Consider the following 23,205-nt stretch of genomic DNA (forward strand, 5'->3'; position numbering starts at 1 on the left):
AGAATGAGACGAGATGATTGATATGATGTACCGCTATGAGATGCATGTGGTGATGGATATAATTGTCTCTTTTTATGATATGCAAATTAAAAATAAAAAAAACAAGGGCACCTCCTCTATCTACATCGGAGGGAAAGTGTCAAATTTTCTTATGTAGAAATCCAAAATCTACTTTGTTAAGTGAGAGATAAGAATAAGAAGGTGGCATGCTTATCCTAGCTATATATTAGGAGTCCTAATTAGACTCAAACTTGAGAGCATTAAAAGGCACTCACAAATAGGGACCGTCCGTTTCGATAAGGCACATGCCAAGCACCATAGGCAAGGAGTCAACCATAAGGAAGTGCAACCTAGAAGCACCACAACTAGCAGGGCTATTGGAAACCTCCCTTGTCTGGTTGCTCTCAATTGGATCCAAAAAGTGACCATGTCCAATATTACTTGACATAACTTGGGCCCAATTCCTGTATCCAAAGTTTACCATACCGATCGGTACCATACTATACTGGGTGTATTATAATGTACCTGTATCGAACCGATATATAGTACCATTATGTAGTACCATATCGTACTTAAGGCTACACATGGGTTGGGTCACGATCCGACTCGGCCTAACCAGCTTAGATCCGATCCGACTTGATTTAAAAGACCCATGGGGCCAGAACGGGTTCTAAAATTGGACTCATTCTATGTTCCAGGTCGGTTTGGATTTCCAAGTGATTGTGTGCAGAGATTCTTACCTCTACAAGTGATAGACTGAAACACATATAACTAACCCACACCTTGATATAAAAACTTGGGTTTATAGTACCCTACTCAGCATGTCCTTGCTCAGACAATTGCTCTCCTACAAAATCAAATCTAAGTATCAAAAAAAAAATTATAAAGTGAAAGTCGACAGCCCAGAACTCTCTACTGTGGTCCATTAGAGGTACACCACTAATATCCCCCGAGTCCTTTCCACAAAATCCCATGGATCATTTAAAGAGAGAGGGAAAGGAGAAAGGAAGAGGAGGAGAGTGAAAGAGCGTGAGAAGAGAAAGCAAAAATGAGAGAGAACCATGGAAACTCTCTCTCTCTCTCTCTCTCTCTCTCTCTCTCTCTCTCTCTCTCAAAATAGAGAAAAGAAAAGAGAGGGTTGGCTGAGCGGTTGCAATGGTCATAGAGTAGTAGCCCACGACAGTGCTTGGCGGCATCAATAGCTGGCGACAACGGTCGGCCAGCGGAAGAGAAAAGGAAAAGAACAATAAGGGAATTAGTCTAAAAATAGGGAATGAAGGAGGTTCAGCATCAATCATGGCTAGATCACCAGCCGACGGCCAATGTTTCGCCATGCAGTCACAAAACACTCAAGAGAGTAGCTGTGGCCTCGACAACTAGTAGTAACCAACAGTGGCAGGTCGCAAAAATAGAACCAAAGAAGACTCTATTCCAAGATAATCCGGTGACTCATCAAGTCTAATCAAGCCGAGGAATGATGTCTTGAAATGAGGAAGAGTGTGGAGCAGAAAGATTCAAGACTATTACCTCAACTCTGGCGAGGCATCAAGGCCGACTTGACAAAGAGTCTCAATGGGAAACCAAGAAAGTCATGGCGATCATCGACGACGACTAACGGTAAAATCAGTGGAGGAGGGATCTTCCTTTATAAAGGAGCCCTAGCGCTCCGCTCAAGTTCGACAACCCTAAGTCTCCTGCTTCCGACAGGGTCAAGAGAGATAAACCCACATAAGGGGTCTTCATGTGGGGTCTTCCTCCAACACATGCAAAGCATGCGCAAGGAACCAATCCAGGCCACTTTAGGCCAATTCAGAATATCACAATGCTAATGGTATTTATTATGCTGCATGGCCATTCTTTTTTTTTTCCCCTCTTCTTTGGCTAGTATGCAAATCATTTTCTTTTACATGTTGTTGCTATGCTCTATTTATGTGTGCCATTATATAAGACAATTTGAATCCTTGGCTTGTTTGCGCATGCAGCTTTGCCGTTAAAGACTATATAAGTTATATAAAACTATATAATTTTGTTTCATCGGTCAATTTTTTCTAAATTTTTCACATATAGCCTGGGGCTTTTTGTAGCTCAGTGGGAAGCATGTTTCCTCGATCATCAATCCAAATCAAAGCAGAATGAATTCCTCTCATATTTGAAAAACTGCTCAAACCAGCGATATCTAGTTAGGCTGATTCTCTCTACCTTGAAAAACTACCCAAAATAAATATGGAGGTAAAGGCAGGATCCAACTCAAGTCGGCTATATCCACAACCGCAAGATCATCTGAACCGGGACACCAAGAGTCTTTACCAACTCAACCAGGACCTGATCGTGCAAAAGAGCAATATCATGAGATTCATATTGAACTGGATCAGAACAGGCTTGATCGGCACATATTTTCGATGCCTAAGGCCGTTATCTTTGGCGTGGCTAAACTTCTGGCTTAAATACATGGACAATGCACTTGAGGATTACTTTGACAACATAAAATTTACTCTTTTTGAAGCTTCAACAACAATGCCGTAGGCAATGCACAGCTCTGGTTGGATCCAAACTCGCCTGAACTTTGGACAATAATGATGGTCCATGACTACAAATGAAGATCCAGTCTAAATCTGAGAACAATTTATATACCTGTGTTGATCATTGTTATAGACTGTGAAACACAACAGCGACCTTTGCTACCATCGGAATGGGAGTGGCATGAAACATCCAAAATAAGATCCTCACTGGTAAACTCAGACCACCGATGTCTGCAGATCCACGAACCTCATAATAAGAAGCTATTGCTAGAAAGTCTGATGATCTTTTTTTTTCAAGTAACAATTTAGTGAAACTAATCTGATGCTTCTGACATACAGAAAAGATGAATAAACGAAGATCATAATCTGTTACATCAAAACATCAAGATCTTTTGTGCAGCAGCGGGTAAAAAAAGAAGGTCCATCAGACTTAAGGATAACAAAATCAGTGAAATGCCATCACATCGCCTGCCATGACACAGTAACCTAAATTACATTTTATTATTTTCCTCCAAATTTATCAAAAGCACATGATGCTTCATAAATTACCTGAGAAAGGTTTGCATGAAAATGTTCACCACCATGTGAACTTTTCCAAATATGTACCAACTCATGTTTGTAAAAACTTGTGAGGAACAGAATCAAAATCGTCAAAGTCAAACCTTTGTCGTTCCCTACTGATCTGTATGACATTGAAAATCTTGTTAATGACCAATGAGCTCAGAGAAAAGAGATTGAAGATCCATTCTGAAACTCACCTTTGTCAAATAAGCAGGATCACATGAAATATGCTCATCTATTGAACTCAACTTCTTTGACAATCCCATTAACCTAAGCATGGATAAATGAGCAAATGAAGTACCATCGAACAAAGTTTTATAGAGATATGGGTCACAGACAAAGGTGATCGTAATAAACTAACAAAAGGCTGGAAGTTGATCATGTACCGCTGGATTGATGAATCAATATGCTCTATCATCTCACAAGTTTTGTATTGCTCTGGATCCTCATGAAAACTGACCATTCCATCCTTCTGGTTTATTGTCGCAAATATCTCCCCATCTTGAATCTGGAATTACAGAATAAAAAATTACGATTACAGGTCCATCAAAATAAGCTAAAAATATTCATGATGGAATTATGCAACAAGCAAACCAACCATCCGAAGTACATGCATCTCAGCTTCCCTTGGGGTCTTGAGTTGCACAGCACCAGCTATATCTTGGAGTGACAGGGTCAAGTAAGTTTGAGTCAGTCTCTGGATATTACGCTTGTATAGAGAAGATAGAACTTGCTTCACCAACCCAAGGTTGTTGTCCTGCAAGATGATTTAAAATGACCCAGATGTCACAAGAAACCAAATGAACATCCCTAAGAATTTACCTCATAAGACACTATAGTAAAGAAGGTAGCTAGGTGAGTGTATCCTAAAATAATCAGCAGGAAAAAAGGCAAGAAGAACCCGCAGAATCCCAGTACACTGCTGAAAATACTGTACAGGTATCCACTACCTTCAACGCAGGAAAAAAAAAAAGGAAACGAAGAGGATGAAGGAAGAAAAAGAATCAAGATCTCATAGAAGTGGTAGTCAACAGAGTACTCACAGCTTGAAATTTCTCAATATTTGTCTGGATGGAGGTCTCTAATTCAGAAAATTTCCCCGTCACATAGCAATTAGCCAAATCAATGTATGGCTGCCAAAACAGTAGTACAACATATGTAAAACTTTGGTAACAACAGTTGACTCAAGCACAGAATATATCAGAAATGGTTCAACAGCCAGGCATGCATGTACAGCATCTGCAAGAAGAGGTAAAAGCAGAATATGTAATATGAAAAAAATATGTAATAAGCAAAATATGTGACAAACATAGTGGAAATGCACCAAATGTTACCATCTCATGATAAGAAAAACTCGATGCTAAGAGCAAGAATGGATTCTTAATCTAAACAGACATGGGTGGTCTCAGTGGTTGTTTTGCTAGGTCTACCAATTTTGTAAGTTCTATGACTGCTAGTTCATGGACATGCCATTTGCCAAACTCACACCTTGTCCACCTCGATTTACATGCTCCACTGTAACAGTACCTGTGATGATCTATCATGCAACTTTTGGTATTCTCTTATGTTCCTCGCCATCCCTCATCATTTGTATCCATAGCATATCTAACTTACTAGTCTAGGTTTTCAGCCTTCTCAATCCTTTAAAAGTACACAAGAAATTACTTTTCCAACCAATCATCGTATGTGTTTTTTATTTTCTTTAAAGCACGCAAGAAGGGTCATACCCTTCAACCATAAACACTCAAAGAGAACCCGTACAATCTGCTGGAACAATAGACCCAAGCCCAGCAGGGTAGTAACAAGTCCAGATCCATCACTGCGGCAACTTGTAAGCATTCCCGCCAATCTTATCACAAACCTGGCTACCTTCACTACAAACATGGGAAATCCTCGAAGTAGGTACGTTTCAGACAATAATCCTGACATCTTTAAGACAAGCATGTCCAGTTGTTGCATCAGAACATTTAATCCAGCTATCAATAATAGAATCATTTTAAGCCGAAACATTTTCTGCTTGCACTTGCTCAGTGGTAAACCACAAACCCATCCAGGGAGATGTTAGTTCAACAAAAGGCGCCAAACTTGTTAAAGAAGCCCCACCTACCGTAACTGTTCTCCTCATAACATGTCCAACAACACAGCTGGCTCTAGATAAACTGCCCTAGATAGTCTCATCAAAGTTCAATTTGACATAACCGGACATTTAACTGGAAGGATTGAAGAGAATGTTCATCTCTTATATCCATGCCTTCCTACATCTCTGCTACAAAGCATATTCATGGAAAACAATATTTGAAGATTGGAGCTCCAAAGAGTGTGTCATGATTCAGGATTAGATTTCATAAAAAGATAAGGGGGAAAACATGATTGAGACCATAACCTAATACAATCCTCTCAAGCCCATAATCTTTTAACATTGACAGACCATAATACAACAGGCACCATAAAGGCATCAGTACTTAATCTTTACAATTCTTACAACATAATCTGACGTAAGACACCTCAGTAAGTTCCAGATTGTTAAAAAGATGGACATGAAAGAACATTTTATGCTTGCTGGTTGGGAGTCAAATTTCCAAATAAATTTTCATTTTTCTGAAATAATTATGCAATAGAAATTGAGTTATTGTGCATGTTTCATATTTGTTTAGTAAATTAACATCAAGTTAGAGTGATAAGATACTAAGCTGTATAAAAGGAACTGACTCATACTCCTTGTATACATAGGATTAACAGCAACCTCCTTAATGTGCTCTTTCTTCCTCTTGTCAATCATCTAAATCTATTGTTTTAATCTATCAATAATCTGTATTGACTCAACATGAAATTAACAATAGTTGCTAATATCTGGCAGGAATTTCTCAAAATACAAGATCAAATGAGGATTCTGAAGCTCAAATTTAAGATGAGGATTCTTCAGTAGAATATTCTATACAAAGACTTTGTCAATAAAGACATACAAGAGCATGGTTAAGGACAAAGAAATTAGAATAACATAAAAGTCAGCAAAGAAATTAATCATCCACATACCACAATTTGTAATAATAGAGGACAAAATAATCTCAAATTTCCACAATTGACTACCTGAGTGTAGTTTTTAAGATTCCTCTGAGCAGTTGCAGAGGTATACTTTGGGAATGAAGGAACCTGTTACAGAGATTTATTAAAATCAACATATTTAAAATTAAGATTTTAACAGGTTTAATCAATGTCCATTTAAAAATATATTAGCCTATACCATCGCTACAGCTATGAGAAAGCTAGACCAAGAATCACAACTAAAGTGCATAACTGAACAAACTAAACTAGCGCATTTTCTAGAGCTCAAAAAGCAGCACTACAATTTCTTTCGTTGCAGCAACCTGAACAAATAAGAACAATTGCTGAGTGGCATTTCTAAGAATCATTCAGTGGACTGTGCATTTCAGATGATGCAGCTTTCTAGTATATCAATGAAAACACTAGCACTGTTTTTACTAGATGGCGACCACTTCGATCAATCACTAACATATTCATGTACATGTTCCCTCACATCATGATGAAGAAGGATTACACACACCATAGACCTCTTATGCTTAATCTTTGCCAAGCCAATTTGTCAAGGCGCCTCTGAAAAGTCTGCAGAATAGCCAGAAACCACCTAGACCACTTCGTAGTTTGTATAGATCACACATTGTGTACTTTGTTTAGTGAACACAACCATGTTTAATATTACCAATTACATTCTATGTAATTAGGTCTCTACATGTGTGTATGTCGTAAGAGTGAACATACATGTGCACATGTTTGCATGGTTGTCTGTATATCTAGTAAATAAGTCTAATTATTTAGAACATAATTACATAATATATCTGCTCAACTATACAAGAAAAATACCAAGGACAAACTATAAGTATGCAGTGTTTAAGGTGTGGTGCGTCAGGCCGTACATGCATATATGGTCCCCTGACTGCTCCATATACCATATATGTGGCTACCATATGCAATTGGGTCGCATATCGGCCAAGAAGGTTTGCCTAGCACTACAAACACACAGGAGTGTCTAGAATTTTAAAGAAGAATGAAGGTCTTTTAGATAGCAAAGCAGTATCTCCATCTACCATCACTTCTAAACTGACAGCAAAAGGCTGCATACCATACACTCACTAGCTAAAATTACTCTTTATTCTACTTACCTTCCAACAATAAGGTACTTCAGCCTATGTTACGTGGACTCAGGTACATGTGTCCGTTGCAGGTCCATGTCTATGTATCCGATCCTTTCAATATCTAAGAACTTCTTTAGCAAAGCTGTGTTCAAATGTCATACAAATCTCCGTGATTATTGGGTGCAGGTACTTTAAACTAAATTGAAGGGTCCGGGTAACATAGGTTTCAGCTATGCAAATGCCCCAACTCTAAATGACCTCCATTCTTCTCATACTAAAGCCATCCATACTATATGGTTATAAAGAGATTTACCATTTCCACTTCTTTTCATAAACTCCTATTAGTCAACAAGTGATAATCTTCCAAACCTAAAGCTCATCTCTTATAATACGCAGTGTGCAAGCTGTTTAGAAGTCATGACATCACCAAGGATGAGCATCTAACTCCATACTTTCAACTAACATAAACTCCTATAATACAGTGTCCAGGTAATGTAAGCTTCAACTATGCAAATGCCCCAACTTTAAATGACCTCCATTCTTCGCATACTAAAGCCATCCATACTATAAGGTTATAAAGAGATTTACCATTTCTACTCTCTCTTCATAAACTTCTATTATCCAACAAGTGATAATCTTCCAAACCAAAAGCTCATCTCTTATAATATGCAGTATGGAAACTGTTTAGAAGTCATGACATCACCAAAGATGAACATCTAACTCCATACTTACAACTGACTAATTCCATTATTCCATAATTGATAAAACTGTTAGTTTCTTCAACAACCACAAAGGTATACAGTTTAAGAAAGCACATGCATGCACACTTAGACACTTATATCATAGTAAGAATATAATGTAATCAATCATTTTATGATCTATCATTTACTTGGACAATTTTAACCCATTTCTTATTTGGATCATTTCATGTTTAACAAAGGTGTTCATAAAAGGAAATATATAAAAATTGTAGGTACTTATATTTTGAGATGTATGACATAGAGGATGATAAAAAGATAAAATTGTCAAAACGATACAAAACCACATGATAAATGCAATCAGAATGTTTCACCCAAGAAATAAGAAAACACAACTTTCTAAAATTTGGGCAGTTATACTTTATTAATTTAATACGATATAAGCGTGATAAAAATGTCATAAATGATATATATGCTACAAATTTTTCAGGATGTTGCTTTAGGAAATATCAAGGGTTCAGACATTAGTGCCAAGTATCCTCTTATCAGTCAGACAGTACTTGGTTTCATCAATATATGATTGGTAAAATGGATGGTAAACCATGAACCAAGAAAGGCAGAATTGTCCCAAACCGCTTGGTTCGAGGCGTACTGAGCCGTGCCGATAAAGGACCGAGACGGTTCATGTAATAAAATCGAGAAACCGGCAAGCAATGAGAGAGGAAGAAGGAAAGAGAGGAAAAGAGAGAGAGAGAGAGAGAGAGAGAGAGAGAGAGGGCAAGAGAGGAAGGGAGGGAGGGCGAGAGAGGGAGGGAGAGAACGGCAGCAAGCAGTGGCTGCCAGAACAAGGTCGAGGGAAGGGCAGAGAGGGCCTTTGAAATCCTCTCTCCTCTATGTGTCGGAACAAAGGTGGAGCCTTTGTTTTTTTTCAAAACAGAGGATTCGGCCCCCTTTTCGAAACAAAGGCAAACACTAACAACTTCACTTTAAAAAATTAATAATAATAATAAAAGAACAAGGGGGCGAAGCCCCTGTTTCGACGCACAGAGGAGAGAAGGTTTTAAAAGCCCTCTTTACCCCTCCCTCAGCTTGTTCCAGTGGCCGCTGCTCACCGCTGCCCTCTCCCTCCCTTCCTCCCTCTCTCTCTCTTCCTCTTTTTTCTTCTCCCTCCGCCTCTCTGTCTCCGTCGTGCTCTCCCATTCCCTCCCTCCCTTTCTCCCCCTCCCTCCATCCATTTTTCTCTCTCTCTTCTTCCTCTCCCCCTCCCTTGACAGTTTCCCTATCGGTTCACAACGGAACAGCACAGTACAAGGCATACCATACCGTGCCACCAGCTGATCGGCATGGATGTTGATTCCGATACTGCAGACCTTGCCATGAACAATATGCATGTAACCTTGAAGTAAAAATCTCAAGAGATGATTTATCAGAAAAATCTGAAAAGAACTTTAGTTTGGAAAAAAACAACATAGGAATGTGTAAAACCTTATCGAGGTGTTTTTCTCACTGCCTAGTGTAATGGTTCATATACTAGTATATCATGTCATACAAAAGCTGGTGCCATAAGGTTGCATTACCCAATGTTTAAAAAAGTGGAGTTGTAAGGTGAGACTTTTGGGTACTCAATCAGGTGAGATATAAGCATGAATGCAATAATATTAGGCTCACTGATTTTAAAGCAGTTTAATGTAAGAAAAACAATGTGAAAACCAGCAAGGTAGGGTATGTAAGTGTTATGTTCAGACGTAACTACAACTGTTGTTATATGGATGGCATGTCTAACATGCCACATGCAGAAATGACATCTGAATGGCTACTATGCAATAACATAACATAACGCTTTTGTGATCAGGAGTTTAAATCCAAAGAAAGCATCATGCAAAAAATACAAAAAGCAATCCATTTCCTCCCCTCTCTAGTTGCAGAAAAAAATGAACTCTTAACTTTTATCTCTCCTATAAAAGATTAAATCCAACGATACAAGTTATCCATATGCCTGAACCTCTTAAAAATCCTTCACATTATAAAGCATAATCGAGGAGCCTAAAGGTGACAGGCTTGAGCAAGTATTAAAACATTCTCTGATTAACCTTGATTCTATCAAAATCATGGAAAAATCATATACTCACATGTGCAAACTGCCTCCATAGACAGCAAACTTAATGAAGTTCACTGATGAATAAAAATTAATTATAACATTGCCAAGATCCAAGCTATACATGTGAAAAATTTAAACATAGAAATGATTTTGTAATACACTGTCATTTAGTCCAACAGTTGGATTATGATACTATTTTATTTCTGTGAAACTAGTGTCAGATACAACACAGATATCGATACAGAAATTAACAAGGCCAATCATTTTTTTGGAGCTCAGTTTTTATATCAGTTTATTTTGAAGTTTAGAAGGTTCCAACCAAGGTCTGCCGTACCGGTACCGCCCGGAACCGGTACCGGATCAGCGTGGAATCCGGTACCGAAAGCTTAGTGTTGGAGGACCGGTACAGGCCGGTATGTGGAATCCCAAAACCCTGTCATTCAATAGGGCCGATATGGACCAGTATCGCCCGCCACCGGTACGCCGATTGGTACCGGTACAGCGGACTTTAGTTCTAACTATTCAATTCAGTCAGCTAGGTCACTTATTGTTATAATATTATGATTCTAACTGCTCAAATATCAAATCATTCTGCCTTGTGTTGCAATTTAGAGGTATAGATATATCTTTTGCCATCTTAACATAATTTCATTAAGTTCCACCACTGGATTTTGACAATATTTTATTCCTATGAAACCGGTTTACAGCTACTAGTCTACAATGAAGATACTGTTACAAATTTCACAATGCCAATCGATTTGAAGGAACTCAATTACATATATAAGTTTATTTAAAGCTTTATAAGATTCCAACTATTCAATTCAGTCAGTGACACCAATTCACTGTTTAATTTGTCATGAATTAACTTCAACTAGATTGCTCTGTAATAATAAAAACAGTTCAAAGGCATAGGACATGACCTGATAATAAAACAGATCGACACAGACAACCTTCGAGACATGCAAACACTTATATTGTAAAAGTATTCCAGTGAAAGCCCGTGTCATATTAAGTTAAGCAAGAAATTGAGGTCCACCCTGGATTTACTAACATTTTATGTTTAACCCCCCTCTTGACTGAAAATTCTATTCCCATCCCTTGATTTTGATGGCCATTTTCGTAGTCCCTAGCCATGCATAAGTGTGTTAAAATTAGGTGTAACTCTGTACAGAAACAAGAATAACTGTAAAAATAAAGAAATATGTCTCACTGTATACAAGGGGACTAAATATAAAGTGCTAACCTTGTAGGGATTACAAGTAAAATAGCAGTCAAAGAAAGCATAGGGTGTTAAATTCTCCTAAGCTAAAATACTAGTTTTATGTGAAAGTCTTTGTAGTATGGTACGCCATACCGGTCAGTATTAGTGCATACCGAGTGTACCATATCATATCAATGCCGAACCGGTATACGGTACGGGGGCGTACCGAGTGTTGGTATGCCAAACTAACCTTTGTACCGGGCATAACGACATTGTACCAAGATGTCACCAATATGAGGTCAGGTGCCAAGACGACGAACCTTACTTTGCACTAGTACTTAGTGTTTGAAAAAAATATGGAACAAGGAAGAAAGAAAGCACACCTGCCCATTGTGAATAAGTGAAACTAGGATATATTTTTTGAATGCTTCAACAGCAATTGCATTTAAAGCTGTCATTGGGGCGGTAACAACCTGCAATGAAGTCAACTTTATATCATGTTACCAGATAGATGAATGAGATAACCAAACAACATATATGCACTTTACACACATTGTGAAGACACTCCAGGGCTTTATGGAAACGCTTTAGTCCTATATTTATCATTCCCCTGTTACACAAATAGAGTAGTTAGAGTATGACAGGTCTGGCACCTCTGCCAGTACAAGAAGACAAACTGAGCATTTATAATAAATAATGACTTGAAGGAAAACAATAATGTAAACCTTTTCAACAGTTTCAGTATGAAATGCTGACAATCTGTCCTTCTTGGGAAAATGATTAATTATTAGTGCATAAATGTCCATAAGAAGATGAGGCCCTAAAAGACCACTTATTTTTGCAATCTAGCATACATATATAAACACTTATTTTTGTATGTATTTATGTACGTACATGCACATATGTTATGTACGTATGCATGTATTTATGTGTATGTAAATACATATTTGTAACCCAGAAAGTAGCTCTTGATGTTCCCAAATTTCAGTATTGTTAAAGCCTCACCTATAACTATGCACAATATCGTCCATTTCTCAAAACTCACAAATTCCTAGGCTATCTTTGTGATTCATCACACATTACAAACTTATGATAATAAAAGTATACTATGTCAAATCAAATCCTTACTTTGGATTTCTATCCTCCATAACGGTTCATCATGCAGTTTAAAATAATCTTAATCCTTCTCATGCAGTTTATGAGACATATATATATATATATATATATATATATATATATATATATATATATACATATATATATATATATAATGTGTGTGTGTGTGTGTATATATATATATGTATATATATATATATGTGTGTGTGTGTGTGTGTGTGTGTGTGTGTATATATATATGTATATATATATATATATATATATATATATATATATATGTATGTATGTGTACTTGTTACATGAGAATTTTATCCAACAAAAAGCAACGTTACAGCATATATTACAAGGAAAACATAACAATTATAAGGTCCACCAGAAGAGTTCATGGCCGCATGCCGCAAGCACTATGATCACTTACTATATAAATTTATAATTAGCATCACTAAAGCATGTCCAACCATCCAATGCAGATGACTTGTGTAAATAAAAACTCTTCTACCACATGCATGGTTTAAAGGTTCAAGATTCTCCATCTACCTGCATACTCTACTATCACATTCTTTATTTACATAATCCACCGCCACTGGCAGAATATAAAATGAAATCTATGGAATTCCAAGAATTCATTTAGCAGTTCTGCAAGCATTCATGCATAAATCAACTGAAACCTAGTTGGAGGATTTTGACTCCCAACTATAGCAACCTACCGTCCAATTCTCAAGACCACCATGAGGACTTAGTCTGCAAGTTTGTTTCATTTAAGTTTTTTTGTTGTTACTTTTTATAATTCTAGACAAATACATGAGGTCCCAAATGCTAATTGTTACAAAGCCCCTAAACATTATAAATACCTCCGTAGTCTTGAGTTTTTTTATAGAGAGATGAATATTAATCCCTTTGAGAATTCTCTCAAATTCTTGTTAGCCAAGACATTGCAGGATCTCATTGAGCATGATGAGATAAAGGTCAGCATTTCTCTATAGCAGCCCTGTGAAAACCACAAGTGCAAGGCCCAAAGGTCTAATAGGTACAAAGTGCAAGAAATCCTAGTTTTCCCTTCTACACCTATCAATAATATCTTCCAATCCTTTTACCTCTATCTTCATTTGCTTCCACAACTCCTTTATTTTTTTAATTGCTTTTGCTTCTTTTGTTACTTATCCGATACATGACTCAATACATGCTGTGGGCTAAGGGTATTCTTAATCTTAGCATATATCATAGACACAAAGAAAGACCATCTTGCATACCATAAAATAGTCATACTGTTTCATGTGTATCCTTCGCATCCTTCACTCTTTGTTTTTTTCTGTTCCTTGTTCTTAATCCTTGTCAAAGTTAAAAAACAATGAAAGTGCATCTACGATAAATTATCCTTGCTCTCCACTCAAGACATATATTCACTTGATATCTCAACATCAAAGGTTGGAAACAATTGTCTATTCTCTTTATCAAAATCAGTAGTTAGGAAAATTAAAATTATTCTATTTGCCAAACTTGCAAGTTATATGCGATGGATTATTGTCAACTCACTTCTTTATTCCTTAAACTACCAAATCGCCTACAGTTTCTCATGAATGCGTGAATTTCTATCATCCTTGCATCAAATACTCCTAGAATTATTGCGATAGAACATTACCAAGTTCTTAAGACATTTTTCCTATCTTGTACACCTTTTCAAACATATAGGCTAAGGTTAGCCAAATCGAGCCAAACCTGCTGGTTCGGGCCATACCGAACTGGACTGGTCGGTTTCCAGCACAATTCAACCGGTCGGTTTAGGATATAAAGGCTTCACCCCTTCCTCGCTTGAAGCTTCTCCCCTCGCTCGGTTTCAAAGCCCTAATCCCCAAAGCCCTCAGTCTATGTCAAGTTGCCATACGACAACGAGGTCCCCAGCCGAGTGAATCTATCTCCCTCTCTCTCTCTCCCTCTCTCTATCCCTCTCTCTCTCGATCCTTGTCACCAGATCCAAAGTTCTTGAAACTCTCCCACAACGGCTCAAACCTCTCTCTCTCAGCCTCTCTCCCCTCTCTCCCCTCTGCTTCCCTCTCTCTCGGCCCCCTCGCCATATCCAAAGCTCTCGAAGCACCCCCGCAATAGCTCAAACCTCTCTCTCGACCTCTCTCTCTCCCCCCTCCCTCTCCCTCTCTCGACCTCTCTCTCTCTCCCCTCCCTCTCCCTCTCTCTCCCTTCCTTCCTCTTCTCTCTCTTTACTCTCTCTCCTTCTCCCTCTCCCCCTCCCTCTCTGGCTCTCCTTGTTTCAGTACGCCCAGGAATGGCCACAAACCCATACAATATCGAACCGGTTGCCAGCCAATATGAGCACCGGCACCGCTTCAACAGACCTTGATACAAGCCCTTCTATCTAAAGACTAAAAGATACAAGCTACACTCTACCTAAATATCACTAAATCTAGCAATACAAGCATTCTCTTCTCAACCAATACATATTGCCCCAAACTACTGTTCTACCTAAAAGAATGAAAGTCTTTGATACAATATGATTCAGCAAAAAAAATAACCAATCATTTTTTTCCAAAAAAAAATTAGAATTATGGCTAAGAATCTATTGACTAAATAATGCTAAATCTAAATAGGATAATATAAGTTGAGTTTGTAACTTCTAAATGATTCATATGCTAAAGAACTACTTAAAAAGGACTCCAAATTTCTAAAGGATTTCAATACATACTTACAGAGTATAGATGAGAAAAATAGATATTGCATTGTTTGGGAAAATCCTACAAGACCGAATGGACAAGGGCAGAAAAAGAGCAAAGTGACATAGTAAGAGAGAGCAGGAGAGGGAGAACACGTGGATGGAGAAAAAGCCTCTCGAGGTCCTTTCTTCATCCAACAGGGATCGAGCCCCATTATAGCCCCACGCTCTTCTTCCCCCTCTTCCCCACTCTCTTCCTCCTCCAGCCCATCCTGCCAAATCCGGTCAAATTCGGAAGGGATTTTCCAAGTAGGTCCATACTCTTATTATACTTTTGGTTTGCTTGACTATCAAACATGTTATTAAGATAGCATATCAAGAATCCAGGACATCATTAAACACAATTTGGCAAATTATGCTCAAACTCCAAGTTGGTCCACATGCAGACCACAGGTTGTAGGGCTATGTTGGTTCTGCTGCTATAGATAAAGGTTTTGAACCTGATGTCATCAGAGCATCATAGGACATGCAGAACCTTGTCCCTATTTAATATGACAAAAATGTTGAGATTTTACATAAGCTGTCCGGATGTCACAATGGTTAGCAAACCAATAAGTATCTGAGAACATTTTTGATAGATATAGTATTCTGAATTCTGAATTTTGGTGTGTTTCTTTTTCTCAGTCAAAAGGTAGGAAGCTCTTCCTGATAGATTCCTGTTTGCAAATTGTAACTCCAAGTAACTAGGGAACACATTTTAAAGCTCCACTGAACTGTATATTTCTTTATTTAAAGTATAAAATGTAAATAATGTAAATAAAATTTAACTAACCCATAATAGCAATAGAGGAAGAGGTCCCTTGGCTGATCCACCTCAAAGATATCATCATCCAAAATGCTCAGGGCAGCTTTGTAGCACTTTGATAGCAGACAGAGGAGAAGAAAGTCTGGATGTAGGGTAGTCAAATGTTCAGAGGAAGTTTGAAGTTTACGAATAGCTGTCCGCAAGGGAGCCACTCCCTGTATTGCCACTTGAAGCTGCATAACTTGATCCTTGAAACTCTTACAAACAGAAACAACTGCAGAAATAAGACATGTACTGTAACAATAGGCATAAAAATCATTTATAACCAGAGAAAGTGAAAAACACGACCAAAAGGCACATTAGCTGACAGGATTCGAGCATGATCAAGACTGTCATACATTTATCAGGTGTCAAACGTATCTGTTCTGCTGAGCAGGAATTGATAAATTCAACAACAGTCAAAAGATAACCACTAGCTTGCTCCCTCAAAATTGGTCCAGATGAGTAAGCCTCCCTGTCGAACCATATATAGTCAACAAAGCAAATAAGCATTATCTAGCAAGAAGCTTTAGTTTATCAAGTGAAGGGATAGCAAACAATGACTGAGTATATGAAAACTGAAATAGATGAGATGAGAAAATAAGATTAACACAGAGGGGAACAATACAAAAACAAGGTGGTTAAATTGCCAATAATTAAATTGCGACCTAGAAAATTATCCCCTTGGCTTTAGAACTTGCAAGTACAAGCATAATAGCGTGTACATAAATAGCAGTACACCTCCAATTTATATCTTGCAACTCTGAATAATATCATCATATACTAATAATTGCTGAACCAAGGCACTATCTTTTAAAAGATAGAAACATAAAGGCATGATTAACAGAAACATCAGAAAGAGATCCACCAGCAGCTATTCTTCATAAGCCACGAACCTAGCCATTAACAAGATTTCATGAACTGCTTCTTATAGTTTGCTTCCCTCCCTTTTCATGTCTATGTCACAAAAATAGCTTCTTGAAATCCTTCCTCACGGCTCCTAACAGTACCAGTCCAAGCCTTCCCGCTCAAGACGATAGTGTTTAGCTTTTGTTGCAAAAGCTTAAACCATCCTAATCAGCTCTTAATCACAACACAGGTCGCCATGGCAAGATTGTTGAGTGTTAATACCTAGCTGACAGCCCAAATTAATGCAAAATGTTCTAAGCAATAAATACTAATCCTTGGAGGTCCAGAGACACGAGTGTTCGTGGGTGCATATTCATTCCATCTAAAAAAATATAAACTACGATATATAACTAGGTTCTAATAATTTTCTATTAGTAGTTTATCGACACATTAGATGCACATGCATTTAATTTCCACGTTTCTTTGTATGCTTTCAGGCATGGGTATCTAAAAATGTTAAGGGCCTGTTTAGATATTCCTACAGGACTAGGTTGAAAATCTTGTAAGGATTGGACATGTTGGCTCATCCATCTTGCATTTTCTAAGAGCTTATCTAAACCCAACCCAGACGCTATTCTTTAGGCTACAAGAAGAAAAAAAGACTTAGGCCACAGGAAGAAAAAAAAGAACTATAGCGGTTGTTTTTTCTTTCCATAGGATTTGGGCAGGGTCGTATTTGGTTGATACAGGGCTATACTTAAATAAATGGCCTAATCCGCAAATCCTATAAGATTTTCAGCTCAATCCTGTAGAAATATTCAAACAGACCCTAAGATTGCTTGGTAAAACTGGTCAGCACGGGAATGCCTTACGCACCAATACAAGTGTTGATTCTTCTACCAGCTCCTAAGCAGACAACCATGTTAGTATGCCAATGAATCATAACCAAATAAATTAGAATCAGGATGCAGAAAAATATCAATGACACTGGATGCTTGACATGTTGCAGAAGCAAGGGTTGACCAAGCTGAAGGCCCAACAAAGTATCAAATGGCGAATCTAAAGCATATGGTCCACTATTTCAGAAATAGCAGTCTATATGGCCACATATGCAGCCATGTGTGTATGCAGCCTCCTAAGTGGCCTGCATAGAGTCTAGGCAGTTTTTGTACATAGATAGGTCACAATTGCAGCACCCAAGTGAACTGCATGAGCACAAGCCCCGGATGTGTGGCCCTCCACCTCCGCTCTAATTTTTCTCTTTTTTTCTGATTTTTCATTGAGCTATTTCTAAACCATATAAATGGTACATTACCACCAAAATATTGGAGAGAGATGTATGACATAAACTCCATAAAAATAATATTAAAGAGCAAAGCCAGCTCATGCATGCACTTCCCCTTCACCTAATCATGAAGACGCTGAAGAAATGCTATCGAAATAAGATTTATAACAATATTGTTATCAAGCTCCCTTTATGGGCACATAAACAATTTTCTGCATATAACAAGAAAGGATCGATGCAACTTGCAGAATTTGCAATGAAACACGAGAGTTGGTTGCTTATAGAGTTGTCAAATCATTAATTGTAAGCTCAACAAATTTTTGTTTGTATAAGCACTTTTCATTTTCTAATACCTCTCTCTCCACAATAGGTTTTTATTCTTTTATCTGTTACTGTGAATTTTTTTCTCTTAGCTTTTTCTTAAATATGAACCGCATAAGCACTCAGCTAAGCAGCCACATACCACTTAGGCACCATGCAGTAACTTGACTGATGCATACTTTTTTTGAAACCTTGGCAATATCACAGTTAAGATGTCTCTATTGGATCAAGAATGACACAAAACTAGCAATGCATGTAAAGAAACTTAACAAAAGTACAGGACAAGTTGTCATATTGCTTTGAATTTTTTGCTATGCAGCAACCGTAGAAATAATGATTCACCAAGACAAGTTGTCAGTACTTAACATGTCACAAATAGCCAAAAAAAAAATTTAAATAAGAAATCATCTTCTATTTAACAAACTACAAAATTACAGCTTTGCCATTGAAATCTGAGTAGAATAACTCATGTCACATAGATCTCAATTTAAACTTCAAATATCGGTTACCTCATCAAGAAATACAGTAGTATAGGAGCTAAATATAAATTTGGATTTTCAGCCTTAGATTCAACTGCTTTCTATATTCTCTTCTATAATGGAGAATTAGGTTTTATTTTACACTTGAGTTCTACTGTGGTATAACTTATACTATAGTGGTATAACTTATACTATAGAAAAGTAATGAAATACATTGAAACCTTGATCAATATATTGGTTCCAATATTATCTGATTCTCACCTTGATAGTGTTAGAAAATTAAGTAGTTATTCCTAGCTTCCTTTAAGATGAGAGAACCCAAGACCTATGATGATCTATCATTTTATGTTCTATTCTTGTTATTTACATATCCATAATCATTAAGCATCTAGTTTTATCAAAAACAAATGTAAAGATTATCCAATTGAGAGTATGCTTTAGACATCAGCAAGCAATATTCATTGTGGTAAACTTCTAGGACATGCTTTTACCCAGACTTCACATATGCCGAGGGAAAAAATAAACTAATTACTAATTAAAGAACTCTTCATCTACTACTTATTAATTTATTATGACAAGCGAACAATACATATTGGCTATATAAACCTTAGACTATGTTAATATTTTGTGTGTCAGTACTTTTCTGAGCTATAAATTTGTAATAGTAATACTACACAGATGGTCATCTTACAAGATGACATGCTGCCGTTAGTCAAAGGCCCATACAGACTGTATTGTGAAGCAAAGGTACGGTTTAGAGAGGACTGAGAAGAGACAATTTATCACCATGTTAATTGAGTTAGAGCGTCTAGACATAGGTTTAAATAGAATTAGGGTTTAAAGGACTAACTGTTTACAATATGCATTCTAGGGAATATAGTTTTGGAGACTAGGGATCATCAGGCTTTCTAAGAGCAAACTTATGTGGAAGCATTAAGCCAAAAGAAAAACTGCACTGAGATGAACCATGATGGTTTAAAGAGAAAAAAAGCAGTGAGAGAAGCTCTTGACAAGGTGCAGTTGTTTATAAAACTGGGGATAGTAAAGGGCCAAATGCTCTCTTGCTTGCCAAGCTGTTTGCTATCGCTACAGACCAAATTGCAAAACCAGAAAATTTTTGTTTTAAAATTCTCTCTGAGAAATTAGTAACAAGAGACTTCAGAAGGATAAAATCCATGAACATAAAAAGAAAATTACATACTCAATGATAAACCCTAGCAACAAATCAATACCAAACCTAATAAACCGTCCTGCCAACACCAAAAAAATAGATAAATAACGTTTAGGAGGAACAAGAAAAGAAATAAGATGTGAGCTTTGTTTATTGATTTCAAGAATGCCCAACTAAATCAGAACAAAAAAAAAAAAGCAAAGAAGGGCAGTCCGCCCAACTGCCCTAGAAGCACGGCGTACACCATAGTAAGATATCGAAACAGTGCTTGCAACAACACCTACCTGCCCATATTGTTTGGCATGAGATTTGAAGCCATAAAACCCTACATGATATTAATCCTCACACAACATAAAATACTCCAAATTCCTACAAATTAACCTTAATCACATCAAAAGAACGCCACACGGCACGATCAATCGAGAGGAAGAAATCAACCAGATGCGAGTAGAAAAGGATCGTAAGGGGTGCGTGGGGCTTACAGGAGATAAAGATAGCCGAGGGAGTGCTTGGAAGGGTCGAGCTGCTCCAAAAAGGGCAAGAGGCGAGAGGCCTGGGAGCGGAGGGAGTCCTCCGATTGCTTCAGGAGAGAATGGAGGTGGGAGACCTCCTCGGGGTTCCCTGATAGCGCCTGCACGTGGGCGACCAGAGCTTCCACGGAATCCATGGCGGTCTCCGATCGAGCTCGAGGGAAGAGACGGAGAAAGCGCTCTCGATGCTCCGATGGGGCTATTAGATTGGGGGAGAGCCGGGCTTATTTATTTGCAAAAAGTAGAGCCCTTCGCTAGCTTTGGACCGAGAAAGCAATGGACGGTTGTGATCTTGGATAACTGATCGTTTTATATAATAATCACGTATCAATTTAATCGATGAATGGTTAGGATCCAAGAGAGGATTTGATGGATTGCTAGGATCCAAGAAACGTGGACTCGGAGAAGACATACGAATGCGCAAAATAGCAGCCAAAAAAAACTATATAACTAAATTGTGAGAGAGCACGCGAGGAGGGAAAGAAATAGGCTTGCAAAGCTCATCCGGCAACCCGTACACGAGCAATTATTTTGTAGAAAGCATCTTGAGAAACTCCTAATTTTTATCACTCGTCAATGCAATGATTGGTGGGTTGGTGTAAAGGGCCTGCTTATCATCCACGTCACCCTCGTGTATATAGGAGTAGTGCTAGAAAGGAAACTCCTCAAGAAATAGCTAATATATAGAGGTTATTACTAAAGATGGAAAGGTTAACATGGGTTTTGGTTGACTCGAAATTGAACAGGATCCTTTTTATAATAGAATTGAAAAAAAAAAAAGTGAACCTATGGTTAATGCACCAATCAAAATAGGATTTTAGTCGCCGGGTATATCTATAGGCAATGTTAAAAGTAAATGGCAGAAGTCTTTGATTGTCTTCATGCAAGTGATTGAAAAGTTCTTATTGTTGCCGCTAAATTCTGAATCGATGCTGAAACGCTGCTTGGTTGGCTTTAAGGTCGGTAAGAACCGAACTGAGCGAGATCGAATAAGACCAAAGTGAAGAAGAACTAGTCGCCTTTAAGGCCAATCTTGCAAGAAGTCCACTTGCTGGAAAGTTTTCGACGAAGGAGCCTCCGATGCTTAAGTCAGAATAGTAGAGCAACAGTGTAGAAGAAAAAAAATTTGTAGAGAGGAGTTTCTAAATAAGCTTATCTGAGAATCTCCGAGCAACCTTATTATATAGGGTAGAATATAGATATGTTACCTGATTTGGTGCAACGTGCCTTAATTATATAGTGACAGTCGGCATCACGTTAAAATATGGTAACTATCCCATGCAAGCAGCTTGCATGCGATGTCAATCGCGCTGATCATGGATTAAGTGCGGTGTCGCCATAACTACTGGTCTTTATAAGCACAAGCAGAGCAGTACCTTGGTTTCACAAAAGTTGTTCACCTCGGTTAATACCAAGGTTAAGAAGGTCGGTCTACGCTAAGGTCAAGATGTCCAACATTTTCTCCAACACTTGTTCCACGCTTCTGAGGCCGAACTGAATCTTAGTTTGGGTGACTGAAGTTGTATCATCATCTTGATCAATAATAGGGGATTTAGAAAAGGGGATATTAACGCGTCGATTGATCTTCTGGAAGCGCCATCATGTTGGGGTCGTCCCGAGGTGTCATTATTCTGGAGTTTTTCCGAGGTGCTATAAATATGGTGATTCAGATAAATCACTCACGTCGTATCCCAAGATGACATGTAGTCGAATCAACTTAGGGAGTCGAACCATTGCTTTAATCAAAATCGTTCATTCGCTTATATAAGGGTAACCCCTTCCTTCATTTCGCACTTTTTACTTCTTTTGCAAATCTCTCCAACGGCTCGAGCTTTCTCTTTGGCGCTTCTCTAGCAAAGCTCCTCCTCAGATACTGCTTCCGGCATCCTCCCTAGTTTATTTTGACGATCTCTGGTAGGTTTCCACTTTTGGATGCTCGAATTTTTCCTTTCTTTCCTTTTTTCCGTTTTGGTTTTTTTCTATTTTTCTACATCATGAGCAAGGCTAAGATCAAGGTCTCAGTAGGAAGTTGATCGTCCGACCAATCTCCTCGAGCTCGACGATCCTCACCTCCGAGTGATGCTGAGCCCAAAATCCATTTCGGCCTAGAATACGAAGTGTCGGTCCTCACCCAAGAGGAGATGGACTTGCTTTGAGCTCAACACTTTATCCCTCCCGAGTTCACTTTTGAGCACACCAGTCCTAAAGACTAGGTAATGAAACCTCCTCCATCTTGGCTCGACCTATATGAGGAAACTCTCAGGATCGGGCTTAGATTGCCCCTTCACCCTTTCATCGCTTAGTTGATGAAGGTTTATAGCCTTATTTCGACTCAGCTGGTTCCGAACTTCTGGCAACTCATTGTAGATTTTCTTTTTCTCTAATTCCTTCACAACATTCGAGCATTAATTTTTCTTTTCTGGGGATGTTTTACTCTAAAGAGGCATCCTCGAGAAACCAATTAGAAGTATTTTTCTCCTCGAAAAGGCCGCCAATTGATCTAGGGCACTTTCTTTTTCATTTACGGATGGAAAGGAAGATTCTTTTTTCTCTCTTCTGAGCAGTCATGACAGTTTAAAATTCTGTGGAGGACACCTTAAGATTTCTAAACCGACCCCTAAGGTTGTCCAGTGATGATCAAGGATCTTTAGATACTCTTCTTAAATCCAAGATTCCTCCCTTACAAGACTTGTTGTCCGTGGAAACATTGATTAATGTTG

The 23,205-nt window shown here is 38.1% G+C and overlaps 1 protein-coding gene across 2 annotated transcripts; it reads right to left on the bottom strand.

Moving 5' to 3' along the window:
* Positions 1–2,329: 2,329 nt before the first annotated feature.
* Positions 2,330–20,930, bottom strand: LOC120103660 (COP9 signalosome complex subunit 3-like). 2 transcript variants are annotated; one of them, XM_039119342.1, is made up of 12 exons: positions 20,438–20,930; positions 16,210–16,325; positions 15,839–16,085; positions 11,781–11,838; positions 11,612–11,701; positions 6,168–6,230; positions 4,124–4,213; positions 3,679–3,837; positions 3,467–3,588; positions 3,278–3,350; positions 3,069–3,201; positions 2,330–2,750 (listed from the first exon to the last, which is right to left on the bottom strand). In XM_039119342.1, the coding sequence occupies exons 1-11, from the start codon at positions 20,620–20,622 to the stop codon at positions 3,130–3,132; spliced, it is 1,275 nt and encodes a 424-aa protein (XP_038975270.1). In that variant the 5' UTR covers positions 20,623–20,930; the 3' UTR covers positions 2,330–2,750; positions 3,069–3,129. The 2 variants fall into 2 exon arrangements, with proteins under 2 accessions (XP_038975270.1, XP_038975269.1); XM_039119341.1 differs by having other exon boundaries at positions 2,541–2,987.
* Between the last annotated feature and the right edge of the window lie 2,275 nt (positions 20,931–23,205).

Source organism: Phoenix dactylifera, unplaced genomic scaffold, assembly GCF_009389715.1.
Source record: "Phoenix dactylifera cultivar Barhee BC4 unplaced genomic scaffold, palm_55x_up_171113_PBpolish2nd_filt_p 000532F, whole genome shotgun sequence".
In the NCBI taxonomy this organism is placed as follows: domain Eukaryota; kingdom Viridiplantae; phylum Streptophyta; class Magnoliopsida; order Arecales; family Arecaceae; genus Phoenix; species Phoenix dactylifera.